Genomic DNA, 13102 nt, shown 5'->3' with positions numbered 1-13102 from the left:
CAGCTGGGCAGTCACGTGGCTCCCTTATAGCCTTCCTGTGTCCTCAGGAAACAAAATACTGCACTTATAGCGCTTGCCAACTGCCAGCATCTAGCAGGTTCTGTCACGTCTTCTCTGGGGACTCTGGTGGTCAGACAGGCCAGGTGCTCCAAGATGTGAAAAAATTGCAAAGAAATTTCCAAGGGTCCTCTCCCCACAGAGAGAGTACTGATGTATTTGGCAGGTGGCAGCTGCTCTTCCACCTTCTGTACCATCATCTGTTAGCAGATCCTCTCCAGTCCTCCCACACTGACCACACGTAGCCACGCAGGGGGGTTCCCGTTGTGGCTCAGCTATTAACGAACCTGACTAGCATCCATGAGGACACGGGTTCAATCCCTGGCCTTGCTCAGTGGGTTACGGATCTCGAGTTGCATGAGCTGCGGTGTAGTTCATAGTCACAGCTCAGATTTTGCGTTGCCACGGTTTTGGCATAAGCCGGCAGCCACAGCTCTGATTCGACCTCTAGCCTGGGAACCTCCATACGCTTCAGGTGCGGCCCTAAAAAGACAAAAAGACAAAACAAACAAAAATAAAGTAGCCACACAGAATTCACTGTCATCATCAGCCCCCTCTGAGCATCTCGTGCCCCCGTGTGCACCTGTGACTGTGACTTCCTCCTGACCCTGATAACATCTGTATTTTTTCTGTTGAAAATAGATCATCAGAAGCCTCCCCAGCAGTTTTGGGGGTTTGAGTTTTGTTTTTCTACTTGAAGGATAGCTGACCTACACCACTATGTAAGTTTCAGGTGAACAACATGGTGACCGAGAATTTCTCTACATTACTTATCATCATGATGAGTTTGGTTACCATCTGTTACCATACAAAGGTATTACACCATTATTAACTGTATTCCCCACGCCATACATTCATCCCCATCTCCTTAGCAGTTTGTTGTTTGGGGTTTTTTTTTTTTTTTTTTCAGGGCCTCACCTGCAGCATATAGAGGTTCCCAGGCTAGGGGTTGATTCAGAGCTATAGCCCCACAGCAATGCCAGATCTACGACCTACACCACAGCTCACGGCAACGCCAGATCCTTAACCCACTGAGCGAGGCCAGGGATCAAACCTGCGTCCTCATGAATACCAGTCAGATTCAGAAGTCCAGTCAGATTTGTTTCCACTAAGACATGACAGGAACTCCTCCTTAGCAGTTTGACTGGATTTTTCATCTCTGTTTTGTCCTTCCAGGGCACAGATGGAGCCGGGTTCTGCGGTGGGTGCACTTTGTGCCCAGAGCATTGGTGAGCCAGGCACCCAGATGACCCTGAAGACTTTCCACTTTGCTGGTGTGGCCTCCATGAACATCACCCTGGGCGTCCCCCGCATCAAAGAGATCATCAACGCTTCCAAAGCCATCAGGTGTCCGAATCCCTCTTGTTCTCACACTCACTTATTATCACGTTCCTTGAGAAACACTGTTTGTCTTGTCACCTGTGTGTGCGATCCACTAATGGGCAGTATCTCAACCGCCGAGTGACCGTGCTTGTGTTAATCATATCTCGGCTTATAAAACACCTAAACTGGGGAAAAAAAAAAAAAGTCCAAACTAGATAGAATAGAATAAAAACTAAAGCCATGGCTGTTTATAATTTTATTGGAGTATAATTGGTTTACAGTGTTGTGTTAATTGCTGTGTAGCAGTGACTCGGTTTTATATATATAATCTTTTTCATTTATATTCTTTCATGATGGTTTATCACAGGATATTGAATATATAGTTCCCTGTGCTATACAGTAGGACCTTGTTGTTTATCCATCCTAAATGTAATAGTTTGCATCTACTAATCCCAAACTTCCAATCCTTCCCTCTCCCACTCCTCCTCACCCTCCCCCTTAGCAACCACAAGTCTGTTCTCTATGTCTGTGAGTCTGTTTCTGTTCTGCAGAGAGGTTCGTTTGTGTCATATTTTAGATTCCACGTGTAAGCAACATCATTTGCTATTTGTCTTTGTCTGACTGACTTAGAATGATCTCCAGATCTATCCATGTTGCTGCAGATGGCATTATTTTGTTCTTTTTACGGCTGAGTAGTATTCCACTGTATATATGTACCACAGCTTCTTTATCCATTCCTCTGTTGATGGACATTTAGGTTGTTTTCTATGTCTTGGCTATTGTAAATAGTGCTGCCCTAAAATAAACATAGGGGTGTGTGTATCTTTTTAAATTAGAATTTTGTTCAGATATATGCCCAGGAGTGGGATTAGTGGACCATATGGCAACTTTTTATTTAGATTTTTGAGATGGAGTTCCCGTCATGGTGCAGCGGAAACGAATCCAACTAGGAACCATGAGGTATGGGTTCAATCCCTGGCCTCGAAAAGTGGGTTAAGGATCCAGCATTGCCTTGAGCTGTGGTGTAGGTCGCAGACACAGCTCGGATCTGGCGTTGCTGAGGCTGTGGCATAGGCCGGCAGTTATAGCTCCAATTCGACCCCTAGCCTGGGAACCTCCATGTGCTACAGGTGCGGCCCTAAAAAGACAATAAATAAATAAATAAATAAAATTTTTTAAAAAATAGATTTTTGAGGAACCTCTATATTGTTTTCTGTAGTGGCTGTGCCAGTTTACGTTCCCACCAACAGTTTAAGAGGGTTTCCTTTTTTTTCTTTTTAGGGCTGCACTTGTGGCCTACAGAAGTTCCCAGGCTAGGGGTCAAATCGGAAGTGCAGCTGCCAGCCACAGCAATACAGGTTTCGAGCCACCTCTGTGACCTACACCACAGCTCATGGCAATGCAGTGTCCTTAACCCACTGAGTGAGGCCACATCCTCATGGATACTAGTCAGTTTCATTATTACTGAGCCACAACAGAAACCGAAAGGGTTCCCTTTTCTCCATACCCTCTCCAACATTTATTATTTGTAGACTTTTTTTTTTTTGCCACACTTGTGGCATGCAGAAATTCTCGGGCCAGAGATCAGACTTGTGCAACAGGAGTAACCAGAGCCACAGCAGTAATGCCAGATCCTTAATCCACTGAGCCACTAGGGAACTCCTGTAGACTTTTAAATGATTGCCATTCTAACCCATGTGAAGTGGTACCTCATTGTAGTTATGATTTGCATTCCTCTAATAATTAGAAACAATGAGCATCTTTTCATGTGCCTATTGGCCACATGTATGTCTTCTTTGGAGAAATGTCTGTTTAGGTCTTCTGCCCATTTTTCAATTGAGTTGTTTGTCTTTTTTATTGAGTGGTATGAGCTATTTGTATATTTTGGAAATTAAGCCCTTCTTGGTCTCATCTTTGCACATATTTTCTCCCAGTCCCTTGGTTGTCTTTATGTTTTATTTATGATTTTCTTTGGTGTGCAAAAGCTTATAAGTTTGTTAGATCCATTTGTGTATTTTTGCTTTTATTTCTACTGCCTTAGGAGACTGACCTAAGAAAACAATGGTACCATTTATGTCAGAGAATGTTTTGCCTATATTCTCTTCTAGAAGTTTTGAAGTATGTCTTTAAGTCTTTAAGCCATTTTATGTTTATTTTTGTGTGTGGTATGAGGTTTTGTTCTGATTCCATTGATTTACATGCTGCTGTCCAGTTTTCCCAGCACCACTTGCCAAAGAGGCTGTCCTTTCCCCATTGTATACTCTTGCTTCCTTTGTTGAAGATTAATTGGCCATCAATGTGTGAGTTTATTTCTGGGCTCTCTGTTCTGTTCTACTGATATGTTTGTTTTTGTGCCAATAACACACTGTTTTGATTACTGTAGCTTTGTAGAATTATCTAAACTCTGAAAGAGTTAATGCCTCCTGCTTTGTTCTTTTTCTTAAGGATTACTTTGGCAATTCTGAGTCTTTTATGGTTCCAAATAAATTTTGGGATTATTTGCTCTAGTTCTGTGAAAAAGATCATGGGTAATTTGGTAAGGATTACATTAACTCTGTACTTTGCCTTAGGTAGTATGACCATTCTCAGTATTATTTCTTCAGTCCAAGAGTTGGACATATCTTTCCATTTCTTTAAGTCATCTTTCATTTCCTTTATTGTTTTGTAGTTCTCAGTATACAAACCTTTCACCTCCTTGGTCAGGTTTATTCCTAAATTGTTTTTTTGTTAGCTTTTTGGATTTTTTTTTTAATGTGATTTAAAAAAAAGGATTGTTTACATTCCCTTTCTGATATTTCATTTTTAGTGTTAAAAAAATGCAGCCAGTTTATGTATGTTAATCTTACATCTTGCTACCTTTCTTAATTTTTTTATTCAATTCTAGTGTTTTTTTAGTAGAATCTTTAGGGTTTTCTACATACAATAGCATGTCATCCACATATAATGACAATTTTACCTGTTCCCTACCAGTCTGAGTACCTTTTATTTCCTTTTCTTGTCTGACTGCTATGGCTAGAACTTCCAGTACTATGTTGAAGAGAAGTGGTGAGAGTAGGCATCCTTGCCTTGTTCCAGATTTTAGTGGGAAGGCTTTCAGCTTTTCTCTATTGAGTATTATATTTGCTGTGGGTTTGTCATAAATGGCTTTTATTATGTTTTTGTTTGTTCGTTTTATTTTTTTGCCTTTCCTTGAGCCGCTGCCGAGGCATATGGAGGTTCTCAGGCTAGGGATCTAATCGGAGCTGTAGCCACCAGCCTACACCAGAGCCACAGCAATGCAGGATCCAAGCCGCATCTGCAAGCCACACCACAGCCTACAGCAACGACGGATCCTTAACCCACTGAAGAAGGCCAGGGATCAAACCCGCAACCTCATGGTTCCTAGTCGGATTCGTTAACCACTGCGCCACGACGGGAACTCCATAAATGGCTTTTATTATGTTGAGATATGTTGAAACCATGGTTCTTTGTGGCCACAAGTCACATGAAAGGGAAAAACATTAAAAAGAAAAATTCCTGGGAAGGTTGGAGCCATGTGTCAGTGTAGATTTCATCCTTTTGATGTTATTATTCCCAGCCTCACTAGGCCTGACTGATGTGTCTGTCACTTGGGCCGTGACCCCCACTCCCCAAAAAGGTGCTTTCATGATAGGATTTGTAGGTGATGTGAGACTAGAAGAGACAGAAATACCTGATAATGCATTCGGTGACAAAATCATGGTTCACATATGATCTGAATCTAATGAAATGACAATAAATAGCATTAAAGAAAACTGTACCTGGTTCTGGAATACCACGTGCAGATGTCCTGGGTGGCAGGAGCTCCACCTGCATCTTCTAGGTAGGTCACATCTCCCAGGAGTGCCATCCAGGACAGTGAGGATAGGAGCTACTGGCTGGTGGTTGGAGGAACAGGAGGTAGGTGTACTGGAGGGGAGATTATAGGAGTGGGGGTGGGGATGGAGGAGGCTATAGCACACAAAGGGCAATTTACTCAGGGAACAGAACGGAAATAACTACTGATTAGGACCAAAGAGGAAGAGGTAGTTTGACTTGGCCAGGAAGAATTTTCTGGAAGTCACTTGTTCACTGACAGCATGGGCTGCTCATGAGCTCCAAAAATAGTAAATCTAAGTGAGAATGTACGCGAAGCCCTCAGCAGCGTGCCCGGCAGCTGTAAATGCCCGATGAATTACAGTTGCTGTTAATGTTACAATTCTGAGTGGTACCCGGGCTTAACAAAACAGCCTCCTTCCTTGTGCTATAATCATTTACTCTTACTGCCCACAGCACGCCAATCATCACAGCCCAGCTGGACAAGGATGACGATGCAGATTACGCTCGCCTCGTGAAAGGGAGGATTGAGAAAACCCTCTTGGGGGAGGTAAGAAGGAATCCCTCTTAATGAGGAAACTAAACCAGCATTGTTTCTAGGAAGTGTAAGAACCACTTGTAGTGGATTTACCCATCAGGATGTCCACACCACTCTGTGTCTCTAAGAAAGAGCACAAGCCTTGTATGCTGAGGACAGGGAAAGTGACTGAACATTCTCATCTTTTGACACCACAGATTTCGGAGTATATTGAAGAGGTCTTTCTTCCTGACGATTGCTTTATTCTCATCAAGCTCTCCCTGGAACGGATCAGACTTCTGAGACTGGAAGTGAGTCACATAATTAAATGTGTGGAGGAAATCATCCTCTGTTAGTCCCAAGAGAGGCGCTGATAAACTAGGGCAGGAGCTGTGCAAAGCAGGAGAAGCCCTGCAGAGGCCCAGAGCTTTCACTCAGTGTCTGTTCTGTGTGAGCCTGTCATTCCCTCATATTCTCTCTCCACACTTGACCCTGTGTTGCCGTCTAGAGACACAGGAAATCGGTGACGGTTTTGTGCAGGCCACAATAATGCTCTGACACAGCATTATAGCATCTGGAAGGACCATGGTGCCAGCAGTGTCTTACCTGTGAGCCCCCAGCATAGCACCTGACTGGCTCAGGAAATGTTTTTGGGTGGGTGGATTGAGCTGGCTTATTATTATTTACGTTTATGTATAGATAACAATGGAAAGGTTATCAGCCTTGCTCACAGATAGATTGAAGCAGTGGTACAAACTGAGTAACTTCCTAGCACCTTCCTCTTTCTTTCCTTCACTCAGCCTGTCAGCCCATTCCTTTAAGTACCAAGTAAATGCATTGTCCATATGACAGTTGATTCCAGAATTGAGCAGCCATTTCTCCAGGTTGGGGATTTCTCTAGCCTGCCTCACAACTCCTCTACCAAAACAGCTGGGCTGTATCAGGGATTGCAGCTCCCCAGCTATTGTGGTGAAAAGTCAGGTGAAGAGGAGGCTTCACTGCTGTCTTAAATTGTCCTGGTCTCACCGCCTGCCTCCAAGGAAGGCCCGAATGCCTATTGCCACGAATTGACCATTCATTTTCAGTGGAGAAAGGGGGGAATTGGGGGATGTAGACTTTTAATGAACAAAGTAGGCAGTACATAAAAATACACTGTAATGGCTCAGCAGGTTAAGAACCAAACTAGAATCCATGAGGATGCTGGTTCGATCCCAGGCCTCTTTCAGTGTTCCAGTGTTGCTGCGAGCTACGGTGCAGGTTACAGATGCAACTAGGATCTGGCATTGCTGTGGCTTTGATATAGGCCAACAGCTACAGCTCCGATTCACCCCTAGCCTGGGAACCTCCATATGCCACAGGTGTATAAAAAGACAAAGAAAAAAGAAAGAAAAAATGTCATGGTGAGCAGAGAGATTGGGGGAAAATGACTAAAAAGGCTTCTTAGAGGGGCAGTGATGCAAAAAGACCAGGAAATACTGGAACCATACCTCTTAATAACATCTTCAGTAACAACCTGGGTACCTGGCCCCTCGCAGGTGAACGCTGAGACGGTGAGGTATTCCATCTGCATGTCCAAGCTCCGAGTGAAGCCTGGCGACGTGGCGGTCCACGGTGAGGCTGTGGTATGTGTCACCCCCCGAGAGAACAGCAAGAGCTCCATGTACTACGTTCTGCAGTTTCTGAAGGAGGATCTCCCCAAGGTGAGATGGAATCACCTCCTCAGGACCCCATGAGGCCTAAGCCCTGGAGATGCATAAAGGGAAGGACCGCGAGTACCTCCAACCTCCAGATCCAGGTGTCAGGGGGCCACTGGGCTTTGTCATTGCTGAGACTGAGGGTGGCCCTGTTTCTTTGCCACATCCCCAGGAACCAGGCAGGTTTGGATTTCCCTCTTGGAGCTGCCTCACCAGCTCTGCCTGTTTGGCTTCTCTCTGTTCTCTCATAAAACTGCTGGTAGGAGAGCACGGTCCCCTGAACTCCTGCTTTCCCCCACCCCGAGAGCAGCGCTCAGGCATGGCCCATCCTGGCATGTTATTGGTAGTCACCACGGAGAAACAGGGTGATCAAGGTCACGCACCCAGGCCCAGACGTTCCCAGTTCTCACCACTGCTGTGGTTCCGAGGCTACCGGGTGGGTGGGGCTGTGGGCACTTTGGGTTCTCTAGCCTTCTGTATCTCGGAGTCCAGGTGGTGGTGCAGGGCATCCCAGAGGTGTCCCGAGCTGTCATCCACATTGACGAGCAGAGCGGAAAGGAGAAGTACAAGCTCCTGGTGGAGGGTGACAACCTGCGGGCAGTCATGGCCACCCATGGGGTGAAGGGCACCCAGACCACCTCCAACAACACCTATGAGGTACTGCTCATGGCTGGGGCACCTGCGGTTGTCCCAGTGCACTGCTCCTATCCTGCCCTTTGTTCTGGGTCTACACCACAGACTGCCCCTCGCTCCATCTCTGGGGAGGGCTCAGGGTACCAGGAACCTGCCAGGCGGAGGAGGCCAGGTGGTGCCTGGAAGTGGCTGCCTCCACTCATCCTGGCCTCCACAGGTGGAGAAAACTCTGGGCATCGAAGCTGCCCGGACGACCATCATCAACGAAATCCAGTACACGATGGTCAACCACGGCATGAGCATTGACCGGCGGCATGTGATGCTGCTCTCTGACCTTATGACCTACAAGGTGCGTGGGGAGCCTCGTGGCGAGCTTCGTGATCTGGTCCCAGGAGCATGAAGCTTGTGGGGGACAGAGTGCCCGGCTGTGAGGACCACCCTCACCCCAACACCAAGTGTGGTGGTCGGGCTGGGTGTGCTGGTCAAATTCTAGCATGAGAATTGCAGCCTCCTGGCAGGGGACAGACTGTGGCATTTGTCCTTATTAGAAAGTTTATCCAAAGAGGAAACTAGCCATTGCCGAAAGCCCAAGTCGTCCACGGCAAACTGAGGTTTATTCCCTGTTAAACCCCATTTATCACACTTGTTTTGTAGCCATTTCCAGGTAAAGAACAAGTTAATGTGATCTGAGGGGGACTGAAGTTGGTTGGTTGTTTTTTTTTTTTTTTTTTTTCCTCTCCTCCCCGAAAGAAGTCCTCCCTCTATCAGTTTGTAAGGCCTGATGCCTCCACGTGCAGACTAGTGCTTACTGTACTAGTGACTAGTGTTATAGACAATTCAGAAACTAGCTGGGAGAAATCACCCCTTTCCTAACGCCCTGTAGTGAAAGCTGTCATTTTTAAATCTTCCTTTTCAGTCTTACTCTATAACCATATATTATGTTACTGTAGCTTCAGTAAAAGTGGGTGTGAACTCTTTCCCTGTATTGAGACTTTTAAATTATTTGAGTTTTGAGTTCTTTGAGCCGTAAGAAACATTTTCAAAAGTATATCCTTTTCTTAAAAAATTATTGGAGTTCCCATTGTGGCTCGGCAGGTTAAGAACCTGACTAGTATCCGGGAGAATGAGGGTTGGATCCCTGGCCTCGCTCAGTGGGTTAAAGATCCAGCATTGCTGTGAGCTACAGCATAGGTCGCAGGTGCAGCTCAGATCCCACATTGCTGTAGCTGGGGTGTAGGCTGGCAGCTGCTGCTCTGATTTGACCCCCTAACCCAGGAACTTCCATACGCAGCCATTTAAAAAAAAAAAAAAAAAAAAAAAAGAAGTGTTTCAGTATTTCCCAAAAAGGAAAAAAAAAAAAAAAAGTTGAAGTATATAGGTGATTTACAGTGTTGTGTTAGAAATAGTCCATTTTTTTTCTTTACTTTTTAGGGCCGCACCCGCGGCATATGGAAGTTCCCAGGCTGGGGGTCGAATCGGAGGTACAATTGCCAGCCTACGCCAGAGCCATAGCAATGCAGGATCCAAGCCATGTTTGTGGCCTACGCCATAGCTTAAGGCAATGCCAGATCCTCAACCCACTGAGCAAGGCCAGGGATCGAACCGGCAACCTCGTAGTTACTGGTCAGATTCGTTTCCACTGCGCTACAATGGGAACTTCCGGAAGTACTGCATTTTTAAAGTCAGAGTTTTAATTCTAATTCTCAGACCTTAATTCTTTGTTCCAATGGTACCTGGCTAAACAAGTAAGGATCCATGTTGTCAGTGGCTAATGGCCTCAGAGGACAGATAGCTGTTAGGGTGCTATTTACACCTGAGAGTGTGACTTGAAAGGCTTGGCTGATTTTTGCTTATCCTGTTGAGGAGAGTCAGGGGTGTGTTTCAGTGAGAGGCAGGAGCACCACTCTGATTCTCTCCCTTGGCGCAGGGTGAAGTCCTGGGCATTACTAGATTTGGCCTGGCCAAGATGAAGGAGAGCGTGCTGATGCTGGCCTCCTTTGAGAAGACCGCCGACCACCTCTTTGACGCTGCCTATTTTGGGCAGAAGGACTCCGTGTGTGGTAGGTTTTGTGTTTGTGGCAGCCTCACCGGTGGCCTTTGTTGTTTACAGCTTAGACCTTGGCCAGGGTTTCTCAGGAGGAAAAGAAACTGAGGGGGCTGAGCTTTTACTTGCTTAAGAATAAAGTCACAGGTCACAGAATTGCAGCTGATGGATCTTTTATCTCCAAAGCCTGACTGACTGACAGCATTCCCCACATCTATCAGAAGCCTTCTCTATCAACACAGAGAAGAGATCGCCTCTGGGCATGTAGGAATTCTCTAGCTGTTGGAATTGCAGTCGGCCCCTCTGATCCTGCCCCAGGCACTCCCACTGTCCTGACTCCCTGAGCAAAGGTTAGGGTTAGGGTTAGGGTTAGGGTTAGGGTTTGGGGGGGGGGGGGTTGCAATGTGGTATCTCAGCCCATCAGTGAGGTGTAGGTATTAAGCCTCCACGGTGAGAAGGCCAAGGGAACCAGCTTGCTTGCTATTTGTGTCTCGCCCTGCACTGGCCTCATCTCCCACCATACGCACCTCTCTGACAGGGCCTGGGGTGGAGCAGGAGGAGCAGCTGTCACAACAGGACCTCTGCCCACCCCCCACCCCCCACCCCGGAGTGCCTGCTGTACCCTGTGGCCTGAGCTGGGGGTTTATGACGGGCTGGGGCTCAGGACCCTGCCAGGGTCACACACTCTTCAAGCCTAAGCACTGATGCCAAACCTGGTCACCACCCCCACCACCAGAGCTCTGCTTCCTCATGACCATTTCCCCCTCACCTCCTTGTGTGGATTTGCCACCAAGAGTCCCAGTCGTATATTGCCTGTTTTTGCTCCTAAAATTTTAAACTCTTCTTTCCCACGGATTGCAGGCTACAGATAGAGGAAAAGAGAAACTACAAAATTCTTTAAGAAAATGAAGGGTGAAAAGAAAGAAAAGGGCGCAGAGATTGGGCCCGAGGAAGGGCAAGGCCAAGGCAAAAGAAGGGGCGAGTCTGCTTGACCACAGGATTAAGAGCCAGCACCCCCCACGCTGGGACCTGGGCCCTGGTCTTGGCTGCTGCCCTGCTGCAGGCCCACCCACCACCCTCTCTCTACCACTGACGCCTTTAGGGGGCCCAGCATGGTCACCCCACCCCCACTTCCTGGTCCGTCACATATTGTAACTCAGTGTCAACCCTTACTGTGTGTTGGTTTTAATCTGATTGTTTGCCTCTCTGGTCACCTGATAGCACAAAGCCCAGAACATAGCAGGTACACACTTGTTTGTTGTAGAACCAGGCCTGCCACAGAGCCCAACATTTACTTCTTGAAAAGCTGAAAGGGAGCTTGGAGAATCTGTGCCCTCCATCGCCTTACTCCTGTCCCTGTACAAGAGCCCTGCCTTCTGAGTGTTTCTGATTCAGGCTGTGGACTCCAAGCTTGGGCTGCTCTGAAGCCTGGCCCTGCCACAACCCCTGAGTACAGGGACCAAGTACCTGCTGCTATTTCCAAGGGGGTTTGCATCTGCTCACCATCGTCCCATCCACCTGTCTTGTAGGCCCTAAGTTAAGGGAACACTGGGTGGCATTCAGTATCCTCGCTAAGTTTCGTGCTTACAAAGGCGCCTTTGGTTCAGATGGAGAGACGACTGCCGAGTCAGCAGTAGGGCTATGCGCAGGCGCTGCCCCTCGTGCAGGTGCAGAATCCCCAACTCAAATGGGAACACCATGCCAGACCTTCACATGGCATAGATGCATCCAGCGAGCAACCCAGCTTCAGCCCGTCTATGTGTAGTGGTGCTGGTGGTCCAATCCCAGTTTCTAACTCCCAAGTCGGTAGTCTTTCTGTCCTGAAAACCTACTGGTGTATCAGGTAGCTCTCTAATCTCCTTTCTGGTTGGTTTCAGGGGTGTCTGAATGCATCATCATGGGGATCCCCATGAACATCGGAACCGGGCTCTTCAAGCTGCTCCACAAGGCCAACAGGGACCCGAGCCCTCCTAGGAGGCCTCTGATCTTCGACACAGATGAATTCCACATCCCTCTTGTCACATAGTCCAGGGAAGAGGGGACTTTTCCTGACCTTGGCTCCTTGTCCTGTCTGGGAAAGGGGCTCGAGGCCAGCAGCTGACTCGTGAGCTTTGTGCTCCCCAGGACTGAGGCCCCACCATCCCACCATGCCAGTGGGCAGAGAAGATGCCACTGTCCCCGGAGACAACTCACCTAGTGACCCCGACCACAACGGTGGAAAGAACTAGGGTTTGTCTGTTTGTTGAAATTTTAATCTATGGACAGCTCAGCACCTCCTGCCCACTCCACCTCCCTGGACAGGCAAGGAGGCCCCAGCCAGGCGTCTCTGCTCCTTCTAACCTCTAGTCCATCCGTCTGCTCTCAGAGGTGCTCCACCCTGACCAGGAGCCAGGTCTAGGCCCCAAGACCAAGGCACGATCTTGGTTCTTCTTTTCCTTGCTCATGCTGGAATTTCCCAATGTGATATGCTAATGTAAATATTGTTACTACTATTTATTGTTCAGTTCAAAGAATTTGGAGTTTTTATTGTTATTTTGGTTTTACTTTTGAAACCAAGAAGCTATAGAAACCAAGAAAATGAGCTTTATGGTGTCACTGGAAAAACTGGTTAAGCAAATGGGACTATCTAGGATTCGTAACTGAGTGTAACTGTTGTGAGGCCACACTGCTCTGAAACATCTTCTGCAGACACCCCGCCCACCGCCCACCTTTTGTCTGCCTCCGACTGCCATGGAGGGGCTCAGGAGTCAGATCTGTTCTTCATGGCCCACAGAAGCCTTGCCAGTTTGGGGCCGGCCGAATGACTGACATGGTGCCTGTCAGTGTACATGGAAATGATGCGTAAGGCTGGTCCAGGCCCCCCGTGGTATCCATACCCCCCGAGGCATGTGCATGTGTGCCCTGCCTCTTGCAGTTGGAGAGCATGCAGCACAAGTGCAGAACTCAGGGTCTAGAAAGTGCTCCAGAGCAGTGGCGGGAGAGGGTCCACTTGGATACAGG

At 47.4% G+C, this 13102-nt stretch overlaps 1 protein-coding gene across 7 annotated transcripts in view; it reads left to right on the top strand.

Moving 5' to 3' along the window:
- POLR3A (RNA polymerase III subunit A) overlaps positions 1-12680 on the top strand; it is a 58685-nt gene extending 46005 nt beyond the window's left edge. For 5 of the 7 annotated variants that reach the window (XR_014828185.1, XR_014828187.1, XM_001929360.7 and 2 more), the window contains 8 exons: positions 1234-1404; positions 5671-5764; positions 5950-6042; positions 7267-7431; positions 7918-8082; positions 8276-8407; positions 9986-10118; positions 11980-12680. Coding sequence is in view for 3 of the 7 variants with exons in the window: in XM_001929360.7 (XP_001929395.2) it covers positions 1234-1404; positions 5671-5764; positions 5950-6042; positions 7267-7431; positions 7918-8082; positions 8276-8407; positions 9986-10118; positions 11980-12128 (1102 nt within the window). In the remaining 4 variants the exon portion in view is untranslated. Of the gene's footprint in view, positions 1-1233; positions 2102-2770; positions 3886-5670; positions 5765-5949; positions 6043-7266; positions 7432-7917; positions 8083-8275; positions 8408-9985; positions 10119-11979 lie in introns of those variants that run through there. The other 2 variants (XR_014828186.1, XR_014828184.1) reach the window with 2 other exon arrangements.
- Positions 12681-13102: the final 422 nt, after the last annotated feature.

The sequence above is a fragment of the Sus scrofa genome, chromosome 14 (genome assembly GCF_054392235.1).
Source record: "Sus scrofa isolate SSC_HxYL_T2T_F1_AM1 chromosome 14, Sscrofa_HxYL_maternal_Yorkshire_Landrace_v2.0, whole genome shotgun sequence".
NCBI classification, from domain to species: Eukaryota; Metazoa; Chordata; class Mammalia; order Artiodactyla; family Suidae; genus Sus; species Sus scrofa.
Note: the sequence above shows the minus strand (reverse complement) of the source record. Positions and strands in the feature narration are given on the sequence as shown.